The sequence below is a fragment of the Hirundo rustica genome, chromosome 12 (genome assembly GCF_015227805.2).
Source record: "Hirundo rustica isolate bHirRus1 chromosome 12, bHirRus1.pri.v3, whole genome shotgun sequence".
NCBI classification, from domain to species: Eukaryota; Metazoa; Chordata; class Aves; order Passeriformes; family Hirundinidae; genus Hirundo; species Hirundo rustica.
Window position 1 is genome coordinate 9,692,110 of NC_053461.1, and position 23,769 is coordinate 9,715,878.

General features: G+C 47.6%; 1 protein-coding gene across 1 annotated transcript in view; it reads right to left on the bottom strand.

The window, feature by feature from the left end:
- The window catches only part of PODXL2 (podocalyxin like 2), a 32,150-nt gene that overhangs the window by 6,292 nt on the left and 2,089 nt on the right, over nucleotides 1–23,769 (bottom strand). Inside the window, exons 2-6 of the mRNA XM_040076405.1 lie at nucleotides 15,320–15,613; nucleotides 5,246–6,132; nucleotides 4,151–4,225; nucleotides 1,136–1,292; nucleotides 207–268 (exon numbers count right to left, since the gene is read on the bottom strand). Coding sequence (XP_039932339.1) covers nucleotides 207–268; nucleotides 1,136–1,292; nucleotides 4,151–4,225; nucleotides 5,246–6,132; nucleotides 15,320–15,613 — 1,475 coding nt within the window. The remainder of the gene's footprint in view (nucleotides 1–206; nucleotides 269–1,135; nucleotides 1,293–4,150; nucleotides 4,226–5,245; nucleotides 6,133–15,319; nucleotides 15,614–23,769) is intronic.

Here is a 23,769-nt window from a genome sequence, read left to right on the forward strand (position 1 = left end):
GTTACTCTCTTAAAAAGGAGCAGACATTTGATGGCCTGGCTACTACCAATGAAGGGAGAAGGGAGTTTGCCAAGCATCTGAACAATCTGTTTGCCTGCTGTGGGTTCGGCACTTGGTTAGACTGAGATATGCTCCCAGTTTTCAAGTTACTTATTTTAATTGTATAACTGGCCTTAACAAATGGATGCAGGCAGACAGGCTCTTACCTCAGCTAAGCTCCTCTTAACATCCCCCAGTGCCATGAGAACATCTTTTGTAGGGATAACGCCTGTAAAGTAGAGGAAGAGATCAGTACTGTTCTCAGCTCAGATGACTCAGTCATATGTAATCATCAGTCTAAAATCCCCAACAGGATGGAGGCATGGAAACACACATTTTTGTTCATTGGTATTTTATGTCAGGAGGCTGAAAGAACACAGGATCACAGACAAGGGTACCTACAAATACTCTTTAAAGGAGTAAAAAAATCCAGGGACGAACTGATATCAGAGCAACCTAGTTACCCTCCCCACCACCGCAGAAGCTCTCAGGATCTGTGTCTGCTCTGGGAGCAAGCAGCAGCATTCAGGAAGCCATGGAGACAGGTTCATAAAGGCCATAGAGGCCATAATGTCAATATTAGAAACACCTGTCACTAAGCAGGCAGGAAAATGACCCCTGTACCAAAACGGGAATAAAGAGATGGTAAAATGTTCCAGTCCAGCCCACGTTCAAATTTTGTTTCTTTGGGGAGGAGGGAAGGCACTATGAGGAGCATCCTAGTTCAGACAGAATTGATCGGTTAGGAAGTGAACCAAGAGCAGGTTGTCATATCCTACCATGGAGGGGAGTACATAAGCATAAGGAGAAAGCTGACAGATGCTCAGGGAAAGGCAATCCAGGGAGGCAGAAAAGCTGAAGGCAAAGTGCAGAAGACGGAACTTTGTGCAAGCAGTGAGGGACAACCCAGAAGGTAGATGTGAAGAAAGATGTCCTCAGTCCTTCTCCATCCCTCAAGTCCAGTGAACACTGAGAACTGGTGGGATTGAAATGGATTGGAAAGCAAAAGCTCCTTCGAACATGGCTGTGTGCATCCATTTGGGTGCCCCTTAAATACATTCCCCATCACAGGAAGGCTCCTTCTGCCAGCACTTACCCTGTTCCCCTGCCAGTGTCATTAGCAAGTGCTTGTCATTCTCATTGGGTTTGCTCAGAGAGATGAGCCAGCGGTCCTGCAGACCCTCTGCCTGCCTGGAGAAGGCATCCTCCACCAGTGCCAACAGCTGGGGACCCCTCTCCAACCGAAATTCCTCCTGCCACAGGAAAGGAACCTTGGTGAGTGCAGCTGTAGTACTGCAGGGCTGGTACAGCTGAGACCTCACATGTGCCCAAAAGCCAGCAGTGTTAAACCCGGTGCAACAGTCCGCTGCACAGTGCCGCAGGTTGGACCCACAAACATCTCCTGATGCACCAACCTTCTTCCTCAGCTCCTGTAGCTGCCATATGCCCCACACCAGCTATCCAGGCACACAGGGATCCTGAAGCAACATTATGGTATAAGGTGAGAAGGAAACAGCCAGGCTCTTCTCCACAACCAGTGCTGGGTCAGCAGGTGCTGCTCAGCCTGATATGCTCCAGCCATCCCTCTGCAGGCTCCTTTGCTGCTTTCTCACTCCTCTGTTTCTATTCTCATCCCCAGTTGCCATGCCAACCTGAAGGCCACACAGATGATTAATAAAATGGAGAGTTCTTGTTGCCATGGCAATTTGAAGCACTCAGGGCAGGCACGGGCCTGCACCAAAAACGGCCTAATTGGAGAAGATATTGATGACTGGAGCCTGAATCACAAGAGCCTGGCAGTGCCTCCTCCCATCAAATTATGGGTTTTGGTATGGGGAGGCAGGAGGAGCTGCGTGAGGAAGCAGCACCATGATGCTCAGCTGCAGCTCCAGCTCATGTTCCCACTGCCAGTCTGAGGTCTCTTTTGGAGGATGCAGAGGAAAAGGGAGCAGAAGGACAGAACAAGATGTTTCTGGTGATGGGGAAAGCAGAGGTTGCAGAGCACTGATCAATTTTCCATGGTGGAGAGGAGGGAGCAGTGAAGGAGCCTGAATGTACCTGTGCCAAGGTGGAGGTCACCTCCCGAGGCATAGCCAGGTACCACTGCTGGGTCAGATCCTGCAGTCCTCACTTGGGTAAACTTTCCAGGTATGTTAAGTGGGATACTTGCCCAGAGAGAGACTGAAGTGATTCCTTTGCCTGGAGAAGACTAGGGAAGATATTCCCTTCCCGCTGGGAAGACAAATGGGCTTCCAGCTTAACCCAGAAATACAGACATGGTCCCCACAGCAGGTAAAAACCCGGTGCCATGAAGCGTATTGAAGGTCAAAGTGGAACCGTCTGGAAGGAGCTAAGCACCCTTCTCAGCTTTTCAGTGGGACTTGATACACACCAGATCATGGCACAAGAACACTGAAATATGTGAGAAATACCCATTAACACTAATTTAAACTACAGCACTTGCAAGCCGTGCTCTCCCTCAAAACCCCAGAAACCCAAACACCACAGACTTTCGATACAGAAACAAAAAAAAACAAAAGGGACAAGGCAGACAGTAGGTCAGGTGCCCAAACTGAGCAAATTACCAAAGGTAGGAAACAAAATGCATTAACATTAGTGGAAAGAAGAGCTTGATTCCAGCTTCACTCATGCAAAATGGTAATGGGAGGCAGGGAATGATGAGGTGCTCGTGTTAAATATGTATGTCAACAAATGTCCCTTTGAATAAGGGGTATTAGTTGGGAAATATACTTTGAAACTTGAAATCAAGTAGAAAAACAGTTCAGTCCTGCCTATCCCAGGGCACCATCTTCTTCCATCAAGGCAGAACTGAGGATTCAACAGCAAAGACATAATTCAGTCAAGAGACATCTGCACATCTGCTTTTCAGTTCTTCCCCTTACAGAGGTTTAAACAACTCAAGTGACTACAGAATTACAAAATTAACCAGTATTTAAAGTCCACAAAGATGGGAGAAACAGTGATGGGGACATGAAGGAAACAGGGCAGAAGAACTCTGGTTTTCAAGGACTCCTTTTCTGCATTACAGTTGTGAACCGCAGCAGAGATACTTAAAACCCTCCACACTGGTTTGCCTGAATTAGACGGAAAATGACTGATTTTTCATCTATTCTTAGAGCAATCGGCATGCCATACTGTGTATAGGAATTTCCCCATTTTCCCTGTCTCCAAAAAAGTCACCTTTAAAAAAAAGAAAAACAAACCAACCTAGAACTCACCACTAATGGCAAGAGGTCAGTGCCACAGAGCAACCCTGCAGTAACAGAACCAGCTGGCTCTGCCCACAGCAGGAGCCCCACAAAGCAGGAGTGCAGACGCACGAGGCCAGGACATAAATACCTCAATGGAACATTTTGGTCTCAGGTTATCAGGCTCATAATAATCTCTTAGAATTATGAAAGGCACCTTGATCCCAGGCTTTTCATAACTGGTTTTTAAGTGTCTCATGAAAGGCCCAGCAGAATTGAACAAGCCCTTTTATCAGAGATCCACAACAGATTCTGGGGTCATGAATTAACTGTAGCTCTATGAGGATGGATGGACAGGCATTGGATTAGCAGAGCATGGCTGGTGAACAGACACAGGTAACACTCAAGATAACAGGGTGGGGAGAAGAGACCCTTTAGGAAGATTTAGTGATAGCTGCTTGATACTTATCCATGCACAGTACAAATGAGAGTCCCTATTTCTCTGAGCCATCAGAGGATTGTTACTATATGCTGGAAGGAATGGAAAGAAAAGGAAGAGAAGGAATTCAGTCCTGTAAGAGGTGAAATGTTAAAAGCTCCGTCTCATGACTATCCAGGTACTGACTGGCACAGACTAACAGTCAGAAGTTAGTAAAAAATCCAGTATGGAACTGACATGTGCTAGACTTGGAGCAAAATCATCTCTCTCCACCCACTCTTTTTCCCTTTTGGAGGACGGGAATATTTCTGTCCTCCTCCCCTTCTCTTCACAGCCTCTGCAGGTTGAGATTTGGTGCTTTTAAAATGCTTTGTGATGAAAGCAGACAGCAAGAGCTGTGCCTGCCTTCACTTCCCTAAACACCACTGCCCCTGTGGCATCAAATCTCTTTGGGCTGACTTACACAGTCAATGTTATCCGACATATTCAGGATGATATAGTTCTTTCCCACAAGATTGCTCCAGTCTTTGCAGATCACCTGGGGAAACAAGACAAAGACAGCTGGGTTCAGGTGTGAATGTAACTGCTGCTGAAAGCACAAGCAACAGGAGCAAGGCACTGTGCCATACTCTCAAAGCACTCCTCAAAGGATGTGACTGTCCCTTAACTCTGTTCTAAGGAGGAATCACCATTCCAGTGCTAACATAGCACAGGGACAAAGTTTCTCTGCCAGCTTGCCACAGCTCAGCTTGACCTTTCACCTCTATCTAGACTCAAGGAGAACACAGGTTCCCAGTGGAAAGCTCTCTAGCCTGCAGCTTTATCAGCACTTAACACAAAACCTAACCATGAGCCTCTATGGTCCTTAAACAAACTGGTGACACAGGGCAGCACTTTGAAGGCAGGATAGGATGCACAGAGGGACTAGGTCACTTGCTCAGGCTCCTGAGTAGCATGGGACAGAAAGCAAAATTAAAAGCTTTGATTGGTACTTTCTCACCAGTCATCTCCTTGCTACATATCTTCTCTTAACCAACTGCCAGTTTGATGGATTCAGGAACTGCAGTTCACCCCTCCTCTCCCATGGGCTCACCTAGACCCAACATCCTCACACATAACTGTACTCTGCTCCACCTGCTCCACACCTGGTCCCTGCAGGCAGGAGCAGCAAAAACAGCACCTTCTTTTCACTCCCTTTCCAGAAATCCTTGGGGCCATGTTTGTTCTGACACTTCCAATAATGCAGGCCGAGGAAACAAGGAGCTTTCTCTGCTGTGCATGCCCCAAAGGAAAGGTGTTCAGCTTCTGTTTATCAGAAGCAGGATTTTGTGAAGCTGGGAAGATGTGAGGGGCCAGGGTTTTCACCATAGGTGATGGACACCCTTAAGAACTGCTGCAAATAACTCTCCCTGAAAATTCAGTTTTGAGTAGGTAAACAGAAAATACTTCTAGCAGCCAGACTTAGGGATTTAGGTTAAACACTCCCCAGGAGCGAGGTACCCAAATATCCCCACTGAAACATCCACTGAAACACTCCAGCCCCTGCTCCCATTGCAACCTGTGCCGAGTCCCAGGGCAGCTCAGTTGGCGACATGGCCATGCGGGCATCTCCAGCCTGTGGTGATGAGCTCCTCCCTGCTGCCGCAGTCTCGGTGGCTGACTCGGTGTCATTCCAAACAGGATCCAGTGCAGGCTCATCAGCTCTGTCCCACGGAGACACAGAAGGGGGGTGCTGCTCACTACCAGGAAGAGTCTGGGTGCCTGGGGAGCTGCTCGCAGGAGAGGGTGTCCCCACAGGTGTTTCCACTGTCTGTTCCACTTCAGTCAGCATCGTGGGCTCCAGAACCTCCCATCCCACCGTGGGCTCTGAGACCTCCTCCCTGGCTGAATGCTCTTCCCCACCAGCCTCCGCTGTGGTCTCTGCAAGCTCTGCTTCTGTTGCAGCCACAGTCAGCTCCGAATCTGCTCCCCCAACAGCCCAAGTGTCTCCAGTTGTCACCTCTAAGGGTTCTTCCAAATCACTGGGAGATCTTGCAGCAACAGTAGCAGAAAAAGTAGAGGGCACAGGTAGAAGACCTGGTCCCATGCTGCTCCCAAGGTCTAAGCCTGGAGAAACAGAGTCCTCTTCTTGCCCTCCTATGGCTGCCTCAGTCACAACACCTGGCCTGGCAGAGGCTGTGGAAAACAGAAGGGAGAAGGAGTCCTCTTGGTCCACTGGTTCAGGAGATGTAACATCTGGTCCAGAGGTCTGAAGGCTCTCCATTCCTCCCCTTGAGTGGTCTATAGGGAGCAGCCCCTCCTCTTCCTCTAGTGTGGAGAAAGGTGTGTGTAAGCCAGGCTCCACAAATTCTACTGGTGGCTGGACAGTGGCCATTTCCCAGCTGTCTACTTGTGTCCCATTTCGTTTCAGCAATGCCTTCTGAGATGAAGCAGGAAAGGTATAATCTAAAAAGAGATCCAAAAGACTTCATGTTACATCTGAACTAAGAACTCTGAGAGGCAGAGAATACCCCATTATATGTGTCCAGCCACAGGTGGGGGGTCAAATGGCAGAGATCCTCCAAGAGCAGGTAGCCTGCCACAGCAAAGAACCATCCCATCCAATATGTGCCCTTCTCCATCTACCCATCCCATCCCACTGAACCCATATTCCCAAGGGATAATTTCCATATTTGTTCTCTCCACATCTGTCTGTCCATAGGCATTTTCACAGACAATAACAAATAACAGTTTTGACACCCGGCATCTTTAAGCTGAGGTTATGAGTGCTAGGAATCAGCTGGAACCCAGAGATTCATTTCAGATGGGATTGAAAAAGATATGGGGTGGTAGCAGCAGTCAGCCACAAGCTAAATGGAAATACTACAGAAGAGAAACTAAAGCACAGAAAACCAAATCCTCCTTCCTGGCACACCCAAGTAATACCACCAAACCCTGAATCAACCTGGGCATATTTGAAATGCAGTATTTTAGTTTGTACAGCACTTCAGAGCAGAAAAGTGATCCCACAAACATCTGCATTAGTTTTGCTTTGCTACAGCAGCTGAATCTAACTCCCCTGCCTTCAACTACAGCCCCTTTTGTTCTGTGGCTCTGACCACATATGGAAGTATTGTTGCTAGGCAAACATAGATGCTGAAGGAGATGCAGTTCACAAATGGAAGGTCAGAGCAGGCTGGGGTATCTTCTGGAAGCTAACAAAGAGCTGGGGACTCAGGAAAAGGAAAGTATCTGTGAGATCAGATATGTTTAGCTCAGGGTGGCAGGCACAAATCCAGCAAGCATAAATCAACCTTCAACTTTCTTGAGAAACTGCTCATACCCACAGAGTTCTGTTTCAGGAGTCTGCATCCCAATGAACTCCCTTTCTCCCCAAGCCAAGCACAGCACATTCTCACTGAGAAGGGAAGGAAGATGATTCCTTCACAGCCAGAAATGAGCCCCCTGCTCTGTCTATGGTTATTAAGTAAATGACTGTCTGAAATTCCCAAGGCTCCCATTTCCTCTCCTGCCTGCCAAAGCAGATGCTCCCCTGAGCACAGTGGGCAGCAGCTGTCTGGATGCTTTACAGAGATCTGCACAAAAAAACTCCACACATCCCTGACTCCAATCCATCACTTGCTGCTGCCAGAATGGGTGCAAGCTCCCAGACAGAGAGGGCCATGTCAGCAAACACACACATTGCCCTGGGTATTCCCTGGCAATCAGGACTGCCCGTGCTATCACCCAACCCTCCTGAGCAGAAAACACACTGTTCCATCCATCCCAAGCAGGAGGTGTAAAGATCCTCCTGCTCAGCTGGCGAGTGAATTCCCTAAACCACACCTCATTCCCTTTATGGTGTCAGCAGGTCCTCCCAAATATTGCCCAAAGGTAAGTGTTACCCAGCTGCTGACCTTCAGAACCGTGGCATGGAGACTGGCTCCCAGTTCTGTCTGCCAAGAAGCCACTGAGATTCACTGCCCAGGGTAGGCAGAAGTCATGTTACTTTACTGCTGTGTCTCACTAGAGAGTGCCCCCAAGTGACATCCCACCCAAAACCACTGAGGATTAAAAGATTTTTGCTTCCCAACAGCCAGCTGGTGATGATTTCCTCATAGGCCAAGGAGGCTGGTAAAGAGCAATCAGCAGCAGCACAGAACAAAGAAAACCCATCTCTCTTCCGCTGCCTGCCACCCGTCTACCCAAAGGCCCATACCAACAGGTAACATCCCAGTGTCTACAGACATGGTCACTGCTTTGCTGGAGGGATAGCAGGAACAGCCACAGGCCACAGGATTGAGGAGGTTTGGGTGGGATTGTCTTCAGACAGATAGTAAAGCTTAGTGCATCTCCCAGGGCTCTGCTACTCCTCCTGCTGCAGGGATAACTCAGGTTTTACACCAAGAACCCCTTCTGCCCTGACATGCTGTGGGTAAAAGTGAGGGTTTCACCCTTTAAAACAAGGCCCTGTCAGATGAGATACTATTTTCAAAGATCAGTGACCCCATCTGCCTCCTCCTTTGCCTAAAGACATTCTAAGATATTCCCAACTCCTCTGCACTTTCCTCTCTTCCATACTCTTCTTTCCACCTGGAGCAGAGCACGAACTGGCAGGCAGATGTGCACAGCAAAAAAACAAAACCACGAAAAACCAGCATGAGGTTTGTCCCACAGGACCAGTAATCCTCCCAGCCTGTCAGCTCTCCTTTGAAGTCACACACTCAACCTTTCCTTAAAGTGCTCTGTCACAGATTAGTTGGCTCCCGTGGGGGAAAGCCCCACATGGTGCAACTGTACTGCCTTTCCACCACCAAGATCTAAAGATCTCAGAGGAACTGACGTGTCTGCCATCTCTTCCAGGCAAAGAAAGTTTAGGACCCATCCCACTCTCTCCCAGCAGACTTCTATCTTACAAAGCAGCCAAACACTGAAATCTGAGCTGCTTCTCTAGGCCAACAAATCAACAGGGTAGAAGCAGACACAGGAATCCTCACACTTGCTACTAACTGGGTTAACATTCCCACTTGTCATCAGTTTCCCCACTACCCTGCACGGTAAGCTGGGAACACCCTTCTATCTGGTTCATAAGACCCTACTTAAGAACCTGATTAGAAACTCAACTCCTCTCAAATCAGGAGAGGGCTATTACTCAGATTCAAATAGGGAACAGTGAAACTTGAGGCCTACGGACGCTGGATTGTGCTCCTTAAAACAAGGATCTCTCCATATAACCTAGTTACCAAAGGTTCAGGAAGGACCACAGAATCATCAGGGTTGGAGGAGACCTTCAAGATCCAGTCCAACCATCAATCCAGCAGCACTATAATCATCCCTAAACCATATCCCCAAGTGCCACATCCAGATGCCAACTATGATGAGTCAATCCTTCCTTCCAGACTCCTCAGCTTGACAGTTCCCATCTGGAATCAACTCTTCCTGTCTCACTAACAAGGGTATCTGTCAACTTCTCAAGATCAGGTTTCTTTAAGGCACTCATATTTTCTTTTAGTTTACACCCCTCTTCTATGATTTGAAGAAATTTTTGCACCCTGTCCATTTCCCTGGTATGATCTCAGCCCCTAAGTTGGTCCCAGCATATTCTTCCCAAGCCTCCATCCAGACAAGCTGTCCTGTCACTCATCTGTGCAATGCAGAGCTAACAGCTTAACCATTTGAAGAGTCTTCTCAGCATTTCCTTGGACTTCTCTTCCCTCCAACCCTAAGGGAACTCAAGGGGTATCTCCCATTTTTAGCATCTCTTCCAGCATTCAGATAGTGGCTCCCCTTCAGCAAATGGTTTACAACCCCCTTGGCCCACCTGGTTGTTCTTTGCCTTCAGCAGACCCAATACACCTGGTTCCCATGCTCCGGGCATATGGCAGTGCACCCACAGACCTTCCCATGCCAGTGCCATCCACTTCCCTTCCCACCACTTTTGTGGGGAGAAACAGCAACCACGAAACAGAGAGGCAGAGAGAGACAGCAGCCTGTGCTCCTGCTGCAGAAATGGGACAGTCTTCTGCTAAAGGAGACAGATATTATGGAACTGGCTGCAATGCCAGATTTGCCTGGCTCATTTATCAGCTCATCTAATTTCAGGGAGGAAGCAGAGCTCAAGGCTCTTGCCAAGCCCATGGATGCCCGACGAGGGAAGAGGTAGTTAGTGCACACATCATCAGCTCCTTCTCTGCCAGGGTCTGCTGTCTCCCACCAATATCAGCAGTAAGCTGGGGCACAAGAGGAGCTTGTGGCCACACAGTCGTGGCACGTGCCCCTTCCCCACCAAAAACAAGAGAAGCCAAGCCACAGTGGAGCCAGCCTCATCACAGGGGAGGACAGCTCAGGAGAACCAACCACTGGAATGATTAAACTGTCCCATCACCTCTGGCAAACAGTCTAGCAGGGATCCACCAGAGGAGTGTAGCAGGCTCTACATCATGTACCCTCCCAGAGCTTCTCAGTCACAACATTCCCTTGGGAGTCTGGTTCACCGATATGAAATTACACACCTCTATCTCACCTCTTTGCCACCACATCCTTAGCTTCACCTCTTAATGCTTTCCATCAGTGGTGATACTACATATATTGCAGAATCCAGCTGCCTCCCACAAGCCCCCAGCTTTTCCCTTCCAAGCTCTCTTACAAAAACCCTCAGGCAGTATTTTTTAAAGAAATCATCTTTCACAGCCTTTCCAAGTCTTGCCCTTTGCATCTCCCAGCAGACCCAGGTCTGGGTCACACAGATCCATTTTCTTTGCCTGGGGAGATGATTTTCCCTGGGAGAGGTGAACATGTGCGTCAAACCTCTGCGAAAGCCCCCATTCAGGCAATGTCCTGCTTCCTCCAAAATCAATACCAAAACTTCCCTGACACCAGATGGGCCAAGACATGGCACTGTGCCAAAACACAATTCCCCGGCCAGACATTTAATTCATTACATTTCTGCTTCTAGTCATTCAGAAGAGCTGGTCTCAGTTACTGCCCTACAAGGCTCCCTACCCTTTAATTGCTATTAACTGTTTAAAGCAACTGTGACAACTCAGGAAGAGGGTGATCCTCATTGTTTTGAAAACACATAACCCAACCATAAGGTGTTTATTGGATTAAACTGGAAGATCATGTTAACCAGTGATTGAATTACTGATAACGAGAAGGTACTGTAATAAAGACAAGATCATTCCTGGGCTCCAATCACAACACATAGCATCATTCACACTAAAACATCTGCCAACTTTTGGAATCACAAGGTGCACTCTACTGAAAATGTAGCCAGGTCTGAAACTGCATCTGCCCTCTTTTTTGCAGTACAGAACAGTAAGGCCTACTGCAAAAAAAAGTTATACTCCAGCTGACTGAAACCACAGGGGGATTTTAAAGAGGCAAAATACAATTACTGGCGCTGGAATTGAGCCAGCTGGGGCTGATATACTAATCTTCCAGAAGAGCTAGGAGAGGTTATTATCTGCAACTCCAAGACAAGTCCACACACACAAAAGAGATCACAGTCAAAAGAGAGACCCAAAGTAGCACAGTGATTAGGCCTCATTATGGTTGAATTTGCCTGAGGTACAAACCAGGCACCAAGGACTACAGCTGTTCCCAAACAGCCTCATACCTTATTCCAGCTCAGCACATAGACTGCAATAAAGGCAGAATAAGCCATCCTCACCCAACACAGTCAGTCAGGGATAGCTGCACCAGAGTAACACCCTGCCCAGAGAAACTCTCTGTCACGGGTCAGCCTTTGGCAGCAATGCCTCGGCAGAGCTGGTTTGTCCCAAGACAGATCACTCACGTCCCTGTACACTAAACCAGGGAATGAACAAGAGGCATCCCGGGAGCTGAGCAAGGGCAGGTGGCTGCCCAGCACTAAGCTGCTTATGGAGACAGTCTTTACCAGGTGCTTCATTTCATTAGTGCTTGGTTGGAGATGGTATTAAGAACTGCAGATCTGCTGTCAGTCTGGATGAAGAGGAAGTAGATTTCATAAGGCTGAGAGATACCAGGATCTCACTGGCCAGAAGCAAGTAATTCATCATGGAAGGAAATGAATCTCACTATCAGAGAAGATGGAAGGTATTTTATTCTATTAGCTGGACAGAAAACTTATTTTTTATGGAATATAGTCTTTCTAACTTGTCTGTCCCACTATCCCTCATCCTAACTCTTCTGAGAATCCCTTCTGCTAATTACTATGAATAATTAAAATATTACAATTTCCTCCCCCATCCCACAAAGCACCACACGCTGTCCTAGGAAATCACCAATTTATAAGACTAAATTTGATAGCTCCCAGTACAGTCATCCTTTGGTCTTCAAGCACCTTGGAGCTAAAAGAGCAGACCCTGGCTGTAATGAAGTGAGCTTCATGCCAGCCCACTGTAACACTGGAAAATGGGATGATGCACTCCAATCCTTAAGTACTCAGCTGTTGGGCAGGGGAGGAGAGTGACTAAGTGCCCTCATGCACTAGACATTGACAAGTCTTGTGTCCACTTTCAGGAGCTTACACTTCCCAGCAATTACTGATTAGGCTGCCTCAGACTCAAGCCTCCACTGGTAGAGAGGAACATGTGGAACAATGCATCCTGACCAAGCCAAAGGAGAACACTGAGAGCTGCAGAGAGCACTCCAGGGTGGATACACCACCATGTAACTCTTTCACCAAAAACAAGGATTCAAAGAGACCTACTGACTCCATCTTCTAGCCCTAAAGCTGGATGGAATGCTTTATCTGTTGTCAAGAACATCTGTGTAGCAGTAGGCAACTCAGGGGACTGGAAGCCTCCAGGCAAAACAAGATGGAGAAATGGGAAGAAAGGAAAGGAGGATAGGAAGGGCGAAACACAAGACCCTGCACGTCCACTCATTTCAGAGTTGATCTGTGGCTCAGGCCAATTTGCTACCCAAAGGTGAAGCAAAGCAGTCAAACCCAAACTACAGCCAGGAGCTTCCGGGTTCCCTGGAAGCCTGAAGGGATGCAGAAGTAACAGCTTCACAGCTCCACTGACTTGCCTTTTGGCTGCAGTACAAACCACGCATTGCTTCTCTCCATAAGGATATAGCATCCAAATTCCCACCAGACCTAATCCATCTCCTCCACATGTGGCTCCACTGGGAAGCAGCTGTGCATGTGTACATACATGCAAGTGCACACTTCTGTGCACCCTCAGACAGAATGAGAAAAATGTCAGGGCCCTTCCAAAGGTTGGTGCTCACTGATGTCAATATAAAAATCACTGCTTCGTGATCAGCAAAAGCACATTGATTAGGAGAACCAGCTCCCCAGGCTGAGCTGTGCTCTGCCACTGGGAGTTTGTTCTCACTTTCTAATGGACTAACAGGTGGCCCTAGAAATGTTTTCTAGAAATATTTTAAAGGATGTTTTTTGTGCGCTTAACAAAAAAAAAAAAAAAAAAAAAAAAAAGCAGCAGCTGCACATTGTTATTGCTTTTTAGCTCTTGCAGCCTTGAAGTCACATAAAGGCAAGGCAGTCTCCTCACACAGAGTTCAGATAGACATAAAAAAAGGAGAGATGGAGATAATTTATACAGCTTTTTGAATAGCAGATGCGGCCAATCTGCAAGACCCCCACCAATTCAGGCCTAATATCTTTATACAAAGACAAAAAGAAGCCAGCACAGGTCTCCTTTCATAGCAGGTAAATTTTTCTCTCTAGGAGTACAACAATCCTGTTCTGTGCCTTGACTGATGCAGTGTTTCCAGTCTGTGCCTTGGACAGAACTACCAGCTGTGCTGGGCTATACTTCACTGAATGAAACCTCACATAAGGAAAAACTTACATCATAAACTTTTTTTGCTTAAACAGCAGCTGTTTAAAACTGTTTAATGGATATATGCATTGAAAATAACCTAACAGATGTCATCATACAGTTCCACAACCTATCACATGGCATCTGTCACACATGCAGGATGTAAGTTTCACTGATTGGATGCATCTCTCATACAGAGGCTATGCATGACAGGAGAAGACTGCCCAATTTAAGGATGCTATTACAATATCCTTTATTGTAAAATGACACACGGCAGGTTTCTAATTAAATTTTAAGTAGAAATGTGCTTCCAGCTCTTGAATAATTCAAACTGTTCTATTAACCAAGGTTCTGAAATGCCATTGAGACATGAGCTCTGGACACAGCAACTGTCAGGGGAAGAAACAGCACTTGGAAGCAGAGCAGTGGTTAGCTGGGCAGCGGATAGGGCAGGGTATGCATAAAGGACAGCTGAAAGAGCACATCTGCTCCTGGAGGAAAGAACTGCAGGCGAGAACGGAAGGAGGGAGAAGCGTGTTCTGCATGCAAATGGGGCAAGACACGTGCAAGAGGCAAGGCTGGGTTCAGTACCCAGTCATCTCGCTCTCAATGCACAAGCACATGCTGTTCTCCAAGTCACGTCCAGATCTGTGAGGACATGCAGGTGCCTGCTGGCACACCAAGAAAAGCGGCACTGAGCACCGCCAGCGCATGAGAGCAGCTGAGCCAGCGCGTGTCCTAGGGATGCGCCGACAGGAATGGCACCATCCCCCCCAGGAGCCCTGCTCGGCACAGCTGCCCCACGGCCAGGCCTGCAAGTGCCCCAGGGCAGCAAGAGCACAGTCAGACAGGTTTAGCAGCACTGTCAGTGAGCAAAGGAGACCTAAGCTGGGGTGGCCCTTGCCCTACAGAGAGTGCACTGTGCCCCAGAGGGCAACTCAAGCCACAGCTCTGCAGCAGCTCTCAGCTCTGTGTGAGTACAGGTGTTTTTTAAGGTCACAGAAATAGGAGTGGAGATAAAACAAGACTTGTGCTTTCTAATTGCAGACCTCAGTCAGGTCTGCTGAGAGCGATACTGCATGTGGGAGGAGGGATAAGGCTGAAGCCTGGCCCTTGGGTAGCACTCAATACATGCCCCACATGACACTTAAGAGCAGGAGCATGTGAAATAATCTCCTAAGCTACTGGAAACCCTGCAATGCACCTCCTCCTTCCTCCCATCCCTCTCCCTGAGAGCATCTCAAAGCCAATGCGGGGCTTGGGCAGAGACTACTGAGATAACTCAGTGGTCTCAGAAAAACACTTAACAGAGGAAAGTGAACTCAAATGCCAGTGAAACCCATTTTGGTCATGACCTCTCAGGAAGTAGCAGGACAGGGCAGGCAACAGGACAGCTACCCAAGGGACAAAACCTGCTGTCTTCTCCTGGACCAAACTGCCACTGAAGTCACAGAGTGAGGAATCCAGAATTTGACCCAGGGAATCCACCTCCGACTCAAATGCTAAGATGACCTTGATCTCAGTTGGGCTCTTGTGACCTTTAAGTCGTGCTTAATAGACAGCAACAGAAAAAAGCAAAAGAGATGAGAGCATAAAGGGGAGAAAGTGAAAGGAAGGCATGCGGCAATGGGAAACTAGATGGAGGCAATGCTTTTCCCAGCTCATAGCCACTCAGGAATAAAAGCTCAGCTGTAACTTGGTTTCTAAAGCCTGTGCTTGCTCAGGGTTCACTAGGGACACATCAGGCACTGAGGTGAGAAAATAGAGCTGACATTTAATCTCAGGCCCTCTTAGCAAGAGTTGTGTCAAAGTAGTATCCTTCCACTTCCCCAGAGTCCTTACAGAGTGGGAGGAAGAATGGGGTAGAAATAACTTACCTGTTGCTGGTCCCAAGTCCAGGCTGGAGTCATTGAGCTCTCCCCCATCTTCCCAGAAGTATTGTGGGGGCTGCAAGATCTTGGACTCCTCATTCTCCTCACTGGCAAAGCCTGACCCTGGAGCAGCATGCAAAGAGCCAGGGGCAAGATCTGGCTCTGCAGCCTCGGGGCTGGTTTGCTCATGTGAATTCATGGCCTCCAGGTGGGACATCATAGCAAATTCCAGCAGGGAAGTTGATGTGAGGCCATCAGTAGTTAGGTCCTCCGAGGAGGCAAGGCAGAGGCACCAGGTCCCTGTATAATGACAGTAAACACACATCAGAGAGAAGAACGACACCCACAGGGCTTGTCTTCCCCTTGAAGCCTATTCCTGCCAAACCAACCTGCCCTGAAGATAAACTGTGCTCTCAGCTGATGAGGAAAAGTAGGGTATTTTGGGAAACATCCACAAGCATGCAGAGTAGCATTCACATCCAGGAGGAATCAGTGCCAAGCAATCATCCAGCCTGGGGCACCTCTTTCTGGGGTGATGATTCACCCTCACTGAGGTGTTTTTGCCTCTGCTGAAGGATGAGGTGCTTTGTCAATCATCACCCAACCTGGAGAGGAGGCGGAATGTCTTATACTTCAGCCATGAAACTCCAGCGTTGCGAAAACAATGACAGTTTCTATCACTGACCTGATCTACAGCTATATTATATGCAGGGAGACTGATTCAAACCAGTACTATTTACAACCAGTATTAATCATGTTTTAAATCTGTAGGGTGAAAATCTATTTTTTGGTTTGAACTTCAATGCCCTCACATTGCAGGTTTTCATAAGGAAGGACAGACCATTACAGGTAACAATTATATTGTGACAACAGCAAACATCTACCTAACGCTGAGCAGGGAAGCAAGCTGTATTTTGCACTTTTCTTTCATCATTATACTCTTATTATTTCCATCTTAACTATTAGAAGGATTGACTGATACTTCTTGATTCTTAGTGAGACTTTAATTGTGATTTGTGTCACGGTACATTCACATGCATATTGAACTTCAATCAAAATGAAAGAAAACGGCACCTGGGACTTGGCTTTATTCAGCTGCTAAATACCATTATAAATATGGAGGCACAAGGAAAAAATAAAATTACCAAAAGCTGTTTTACATTTAAAACAGATTTGTTAAACAAGTGAAGTAACTACTTTGGGTGAACTGAACCATTTGCTTTGCAGCCCTCTATTATTCAGCATATCAAAACTAGAAGATTTCATCTTCTCACAGCTGATTTTTATTCATAGATGAGAAGAAAAAAGGACGTTTTCTTTCCTTCTCAGCTCAGACTCAGTTTCTCAATTGTTAATGAACTAGTCACTGAAATGAATTAATTGAATAAGCTGAAATGAAGACTAATTTGTTGGGTTTTTTTTCTTTGACAACTGATTTTCTAGACAACAGAAATGCTGCAGCTCAAATCCATCTGGACTTCAGTAAAATATCTGATACAGTGCCTCATGCAAAATTACAAGAGACACAAGAAAAGACACTTTTTAGCAGAAAACCTGTAAAGCATTGGCTATATAAAAAAAAATTACAGTGAGGCCACTAGCAGAATTCCTCAACATTTGTACGTGGATCTGCTGTTCTATCACATTTTCCTAAGTGACCTTGGAACAAAAAGTAGGAACACAATAATGAAATTAGCCAAGGACACAAAGCAAGAAGACATCCTCGCTGCACAGAAAAACTGTAGGTACAGCTAGGTGATCTTGAGAATGGGAATAACAGAAATATTATTAAAAGTGGTAACCCACCCCTTTGAGAACTAGCACAAAACATTTCTAATACAAGATGGGAAAACATCCATTCTGAATGTCTTAAGAGAAGAAACTCCTGTATTAGGAACAGCTCTGAGATATCACTGGAATGCAGATGTGAAAATCTTTGCGGAGTTGTGAAGCATTAGAAACAGAGATCTTACAAAACACTGCTGACACATCACCTGGGTGCTGCACACAGGTCTGGATACATGTGGCCTGAAATGATTTAAGCAGAGCTGAATTGTCTTCAGGCAAGGGCACAGACTAGACAACCACCCGATGTTGCTACCCATCACTGTGCCCTACAACTCCGCATCCCAGAAGCACAAATCCAAATCAGGGCAAGTGCTAAGACGAGCTATTGGCCCAATGGCAGCTGGGTTGGCCCTGATGTGTTCATTGAAAACATTGGCAAGTTGGCACAGGAAGTTTGGGAGTCTCTGCTCACCCGACAGACTGATTACCAAACCTGTCCTGGGAATACGAGAAGCCAGAAATTATTTTTTTAAGTCTTCTGCCTGCTCTGACCCTCCCCACCCTCCTTTAGTATTCTCTGAACTCAGCAAAAGCCAATACTGGTTACCCTTCTCCATACACACTCGGGCCAGGCTTCAGCACTTCTCAGTCTTGTTTATTTTGCCCTATTGATCCAAGGCAAGATCAGCTGAGGCCTGAGCAGCAACAATAAGGGAATGCCAAAAGAGGCAGTGTATCAAAGGGGAAGGAAGCTACTGCAGCATCACAGAGCCTGCCAAAAACACCTCAGGGCATCTCTAGGGATGTGCCAGCTCCTGAACCGTGCACGGTGAAGTCCACAGTTGGAATCAAGAGCTCGCATATCCCTTGTGCATGAGCACAGACCTGGGAAGATCTGGCCAGGACAACCCTGTGCTGGTCCAAGGGTGCTCAGCAGGCTCCATTGTGAGCTTCCCCAGCTGACAGACGACACCTGCATTACTGATGGAGCAGCCTATCAGAGAGAGAACTTGTCTTGAGAAACTTACAGCTTAAGCAAACATGACAGAGAGCAACAAGGAGGAGAAAAGAAACATTATTCTCGAAGTTATCCAGCAAAGGAGAGCAGAAGGATAAGAAGAGACCATGGCAGGTGCAAGGCCACGTGGAATATTTGGTTTATATGTGACTGCAACTGACTGCTTGGATTCTGAGCAAGCTCTTTATTCAATCTTTATCCCCAGTGCCTCAGTTTCCCATGACACCCATTAGCAGAGACATGGCTAATGTGGCACCTCAGCTTTCCAGCCACACAACACAGCATATCCTGGGTGTCCCCAGCAGCAAGACAAAGCCTCAAAAATGTATCTCTGTGCCAACATCTACATTGCCTCAAACCCCTCTTCCATTAGGTTCACTCTGGACTGCCTACAGAGCTCAGCCAGAGCCCATCCCACCCCTTCTATAGCACACATCTCCTGGCAGGTGAACCTGGTAATCCAGAGAGCTATTTCCAGCCATGTGGGAAGCTCATGCTGGGAGTTTGTTTACCCTCCTTTAACTCTGAAGTGTTTACCCAGTTAAAACCCCCTAAGCTGCATTATCTGGTTTACTGGGATGCTGCGCTTTCCTCATCCCAAGATAAAACTACACCACCTCATCCCTAAGAATGAGTCATGCACAGCCTGAGCAAGACGGGTGTCTCTTGGGGTGGATGTGAGTAACACCTTGGGGTCTGATCTACAGGCACAGGATGCAGAGACTGGTCTGCAGGAACCCTCTGTGCCAGCACCAACCTGAATGGCCCAGGGCTTAAAGAACCACCACACCAGGTTACAAATCAGTATCTCTCCAGACACCATCCTGACACCACTTCATTCCTGTCCTCTGCACCAACAGCAAAAACCCAAAGGCTTGGGGTGCCAAAAAGAAGTCCAAAGATTTGCCATCTTCGCCCTCTCTTTCAAGCCTCTCATAGAGGAACTCCACACAGCTGTCAACTCCAAGGCAAAGAAAGAATCAAAGCATGAGCTGAGCTGGGAGGCAGGGGAGCACAGCTGAGAGAGGAAATCTAATGCCCAAAACTTCAGTTGTAGGCCATTTTCCTCCTAGGATGGATAAAAGGGATTAGACAACTTCTACCATCCATCAGTCTCTTGATTTTGTATTCTAAAACGCAGATCAAGTGATAGGAACAAAGAAACGAATAAAGACCTGCAACTGTAGATGGGAGAGAGCAGGGAACAGAGCCAGGGCTCACCAGCTGCTTCAATGGGGTGTTTGTCTCTCATTTCTATTTTTGTGGCACCTCTGCGTAGCACGGAGGAGATAAGGCTCTGCATGCTAAAAAGGGCAGCCAGCCTTTGGAGAAACACCAGGGCTTCGATCACGAGAGAAAAAACCCTCCCAGAGCAGACATAGGAGGGGCAAGAAAGGAGAGAAAGTAGGAGAGGAGATTGAGAGGGAACAAAAGCAGAGAGCACCAAAACCAGGATGGGAGCTCCTGCGCTGGCTGCACGCCATCCTGCTGCCAGCATCAACAAAGGTGACATGTTGAGGCAGTGCAAAAGATGTTTCACCTCTATAAGGAGCAGACTGGGGTGATTCCAACAGTAGGGAATAATGCTGCAGTGTTACCTTTCTGAGGCCACTGAAAAAAGCCAGTCAGGAAGATACCGATGAAATGAGTTTGCTAGTGCTGACCCCACTGACCCCTCAGAAAGTAGTTTTAAGTCAAAGTGGGAAAGCTTGCTCTGTTCAGCTCGGCAGAGGATCCAACACAACAGTCCCAGACAAGGAGATGAGGGAGTTTCGCTCAACAGAAAAAAAATCTGGAGAAAGACTATCTGCCATCTTCCTCACAAAGCGCTGTGAATAAGAGCAGTTTCAAAATTCTAAATAACTCTAAAAGGACCCCAAAGTGTTTTCTACATTGGCTGACCAAGAATCACTTCATCCCTTTGCCACAAAACAAGTCACCTCTCCACGGGACAGGGCAGCTATTTAAAAGCTTCCAACTGGCCTATAGAACAGGACTAGAAATAAAAGAGAAAATAAAGAGGAAATAAGTCATTTTTGTGTCCAGCTGAAATGAGAAGAGGGATTTGGGGAGCTGAAATGGAATCTGTCTGTGACTGAGTCAAACAGCCTTTAAAAATGTTTTGCTTTTTAATTAGTAACAAGCAAACCTCAATTTCTCTCCAAGGAAACGCACAATCATCTCTTAAGATGTCATTACATCAGCTTGATCTGTAGAGGGGCTAGAGCGCTCTTCAGTTTACCCAACAGAAGGTTGGTTTTACCTCCCCTTCCTGAGTGTTGAGGCTACACCATAGTGCCATGGAGGCAGGATCAGCCTGCTGAAGAGAAGAACATTTGCCTGGAGCACACTCTGATTTACCTGTCTGTCACCACCAACCCGCAGAGCCTGCACACCCCACCCGAGCACACTTGCACAATGGGTACCAGGGACGGAGGTCAGAGCACGGTGGTATTGCCAATGAAGCAGCCGCAAGAATGTCCATCTGGCCCTGCTACTGCTGACCTTCCTTTCAAGCCCATCCCACACCCAGGAGCTACCCAACCATGTTATTTCCTAGGAGAGCTGGATCGGGAATGGGTCATTTACTGATAATCGGTTAAGACAGAAACACAATGACCAGATGAGGGAAGCATCTGCCAGGGATATTCCCTCCCCCAAACCACTTTGCCGGGAAAGGCCAGGGAGCAAGGCCCAAGGGCAGAGAGGAAAGAGGCCCCAGGGCAGAACGGTCAACGCACAAACCCCTTCCAGAACACAACAAAATGGAGGGTAATTTAAATAACAAACAAGGATCCCAACCATGGCCAGTGGAGGAAGAGATAGAAATGTTGTTTGACTGAGGGATGTCCAAGCCGATTCCCACATAGTCACCTGGAGCCTCTGCACTCCAAACCCTCAACAGCTTGCATGGGAAAGCATATGGGATGACTGTGTATCAAACCAAGTTCTTGTGGTGCTCATTCAGAGTTACAGACCATAGCTGTTCTGGGACACACCACCTAAGAGAACTCTCCCACTCCAGCTCCCACACTTCTTATTGCTGCTCTCCCACAATGCACTAGACTACTCACACATCCAGCCATGGCCCTAATCTCAGAGATAATTTCCAATTAGGGCTTCAGAAAACAAAATCAGACTGCCAACTTCCTCTGGTACAGCCAGAAACCAGGTGCCTTACTGAGTGTCCCTCTAAAACCATGCACCTCCCTGTGTCTCCAGCACATTTTAGAAAGCAATAGGAAAAGCACGTGGTGTGCAGGGAGCAGATACTTACCAACCTACACCAACAAGAGCGACAAGGCACAATGGAAGAAGCCCTTGCAACGGGGCAGCTCTTTAGAGAGGGATGTTGTGCCAGAATCTTTAAGCTTTTACAGCTCCTTACAGCAACCATAATGAGAGCTCCAACACCCAGCTGCAGGGAGTGCTTGTCTGCACGTACTAGGTGGGCACCACCTCGCAAAGAACTGCCACCATCTGCTCCCTTGCTATTTCAGCAGAGAACATCCACAGCATGCTGGCCCAGGTATATCCATGGGAAACAGCAAGGCACTGCCAGGGGATGCACCTGCTTTTGCAGATAATTTCAGATGTGTCCTTTGTCAGTACTGGGGAACAAAGGGGTGTCCAGGGAGGCTGGGCATCCTCATCCCAGCACCAAGACGTGTCAGGTCTCCTGTCCTTAAGATCTGTAACATCCTGACAGCTCTAAACACCTCCACCCATTTGAGCACAAGAGACCCCATGCAAGCAGGTCAAAGACACTTTGACATGCCTGCCTGTCCTCTCCCCTCTGTTCAACCACTCATGCTGGGAGTCACAGTCTCACTTGGTTTCAGTCTCCCAGACTGTTTGCCTTCACTCCCTCCCCAGACTGTCTCCTAGCCTTCACACCTCCCTCCTCTCTGCTATAACATCTGCTCTCGTCCATGATTCTTGCTATTGACAATGGCAGCTCTCAGCTCAGGGGCAGGAGAGACACAGCCCCTGGGAAGAAAGCATTGGGTAGACAGTTCTACACAGTAGAAGTGAATTTTCTTTCCTCAGGTGAATCTTTCACTGGCCTCTTCAAACTGCCCACAGACCCCCATCAGTTAACAGACCATGGGATGAAAGCCACTGATCTAAGAGAAAAAACACAGCTCGCAGGCTTCTTTGCCCTCTCACAGGCCCAAAGTATTGCATCTGTCTTGCCAGGCCTGTGCTTCCTCTTCTCACTCTGTCCCAGCCTGGACTATGTACTGCATAGTGCTCACTTCTGATTTCCAGTACATCAAATAAAAGCTCATGCTTGCTTCTTCTGCAAAGCCCCTCTGCCCAGGCAGAGCAAGCAATATCTCAGGTGCTTGAAGGACTTCCCTTGAGACGTGGTCACCTGTCAAAATATAACTGAAACCTTTAACACCCCAAAAGATCTTTATATCCTCTGGCACAACACTGAGCACAAAATGGTTACGCTGCACTCCAGCCCCTGCAGCAGGGCAAAGACAAACACCCTGCCACACGCTGCACCCCCAAGAGGCTCCACTCTCCAAACAACCTCATGTACCCTAGACAAAAAAGCTCATGCAAAGATTTGGTGGTCCCAGGGCACATATATGGGTTCTGACTACCTTCACAACACCAGGCAGGACAAGAAGAGCCACGGTTGCAGTTGGTATATAGAGGAATGGCTGCAAAGCTGATTTCCCAGCACTAATAAATTGACCCCAACAAAGAATGTACATCCAAAGCCCAGTAACCACAACAGGGCTTCACCAGGCACAGGAACAGTCAGAGACTGATCTGAGCCCCAACAGGGTGTACCTTCCTTGCCAGCATCCCTGGCCCTCTGAACAAACCAACACATGCGTTTTCTTGGCCTCGGTGCAGGCTGTGCTCGTGTGGCTGACAAATAGCCTCTCTCCATTCTTTTGGGATTACGTGTTTCAATAGTGCCCTGGTTTCGACAAACAGCCAGCAAGAATGAGGAGCCAGTTCACCCAAGCACCAGCTGCGAGCCTTGATTCATCTTCCTCCAGCCCCTCTACCCCAGCCCTGCAGCCCTGCTTGCCCAGGTACCCACAAAACGCCACAGCATCTTCTCACGCAGTGAGTGGAAAAACTTCTGTGCACTATGATCTGCAGCTCGTCACCAGCAGCTTCCCCTTGAGGGCTTAATGTGGTTATTTCTACCCCTGATGCCTGTAATTAAAAGAACGTTTCCTTATGGCAGTGAGACGGCCAAGGAAAAACTGACTACAGGGAATTTTCATTCATCCTGATCTATACTCTCTCATCTCTGGGTTGTTCACACAATGCCAACAAGACATATTCTAAGCAGGCAGAAAGAAAAAAAATAAAACAAACCCTTAAACAGCCCACATGCAGACAGCCACCTGGGGAGATAAAAAGAGGAAGGAGACCAATTCCTTCCTTCTCCCCCTGCATCATTTTTCTACTTGCAAAACCAAGGGGGGTCAGACACACTAGAGCCTGGAGAGATGTTTCCACACTCTGCCAACAAACTTGTGCTGACCAGCAGTCTGATGGGACCCTGATGAGGCACATGTCCCACTTCAGCACATCTCTGGAGGCTCCCAGCGCAGGGAAACGTGGGGAACAGCATACAGCCAATCCAGCTCCCCCTCAGGTATCAACTGTTCCT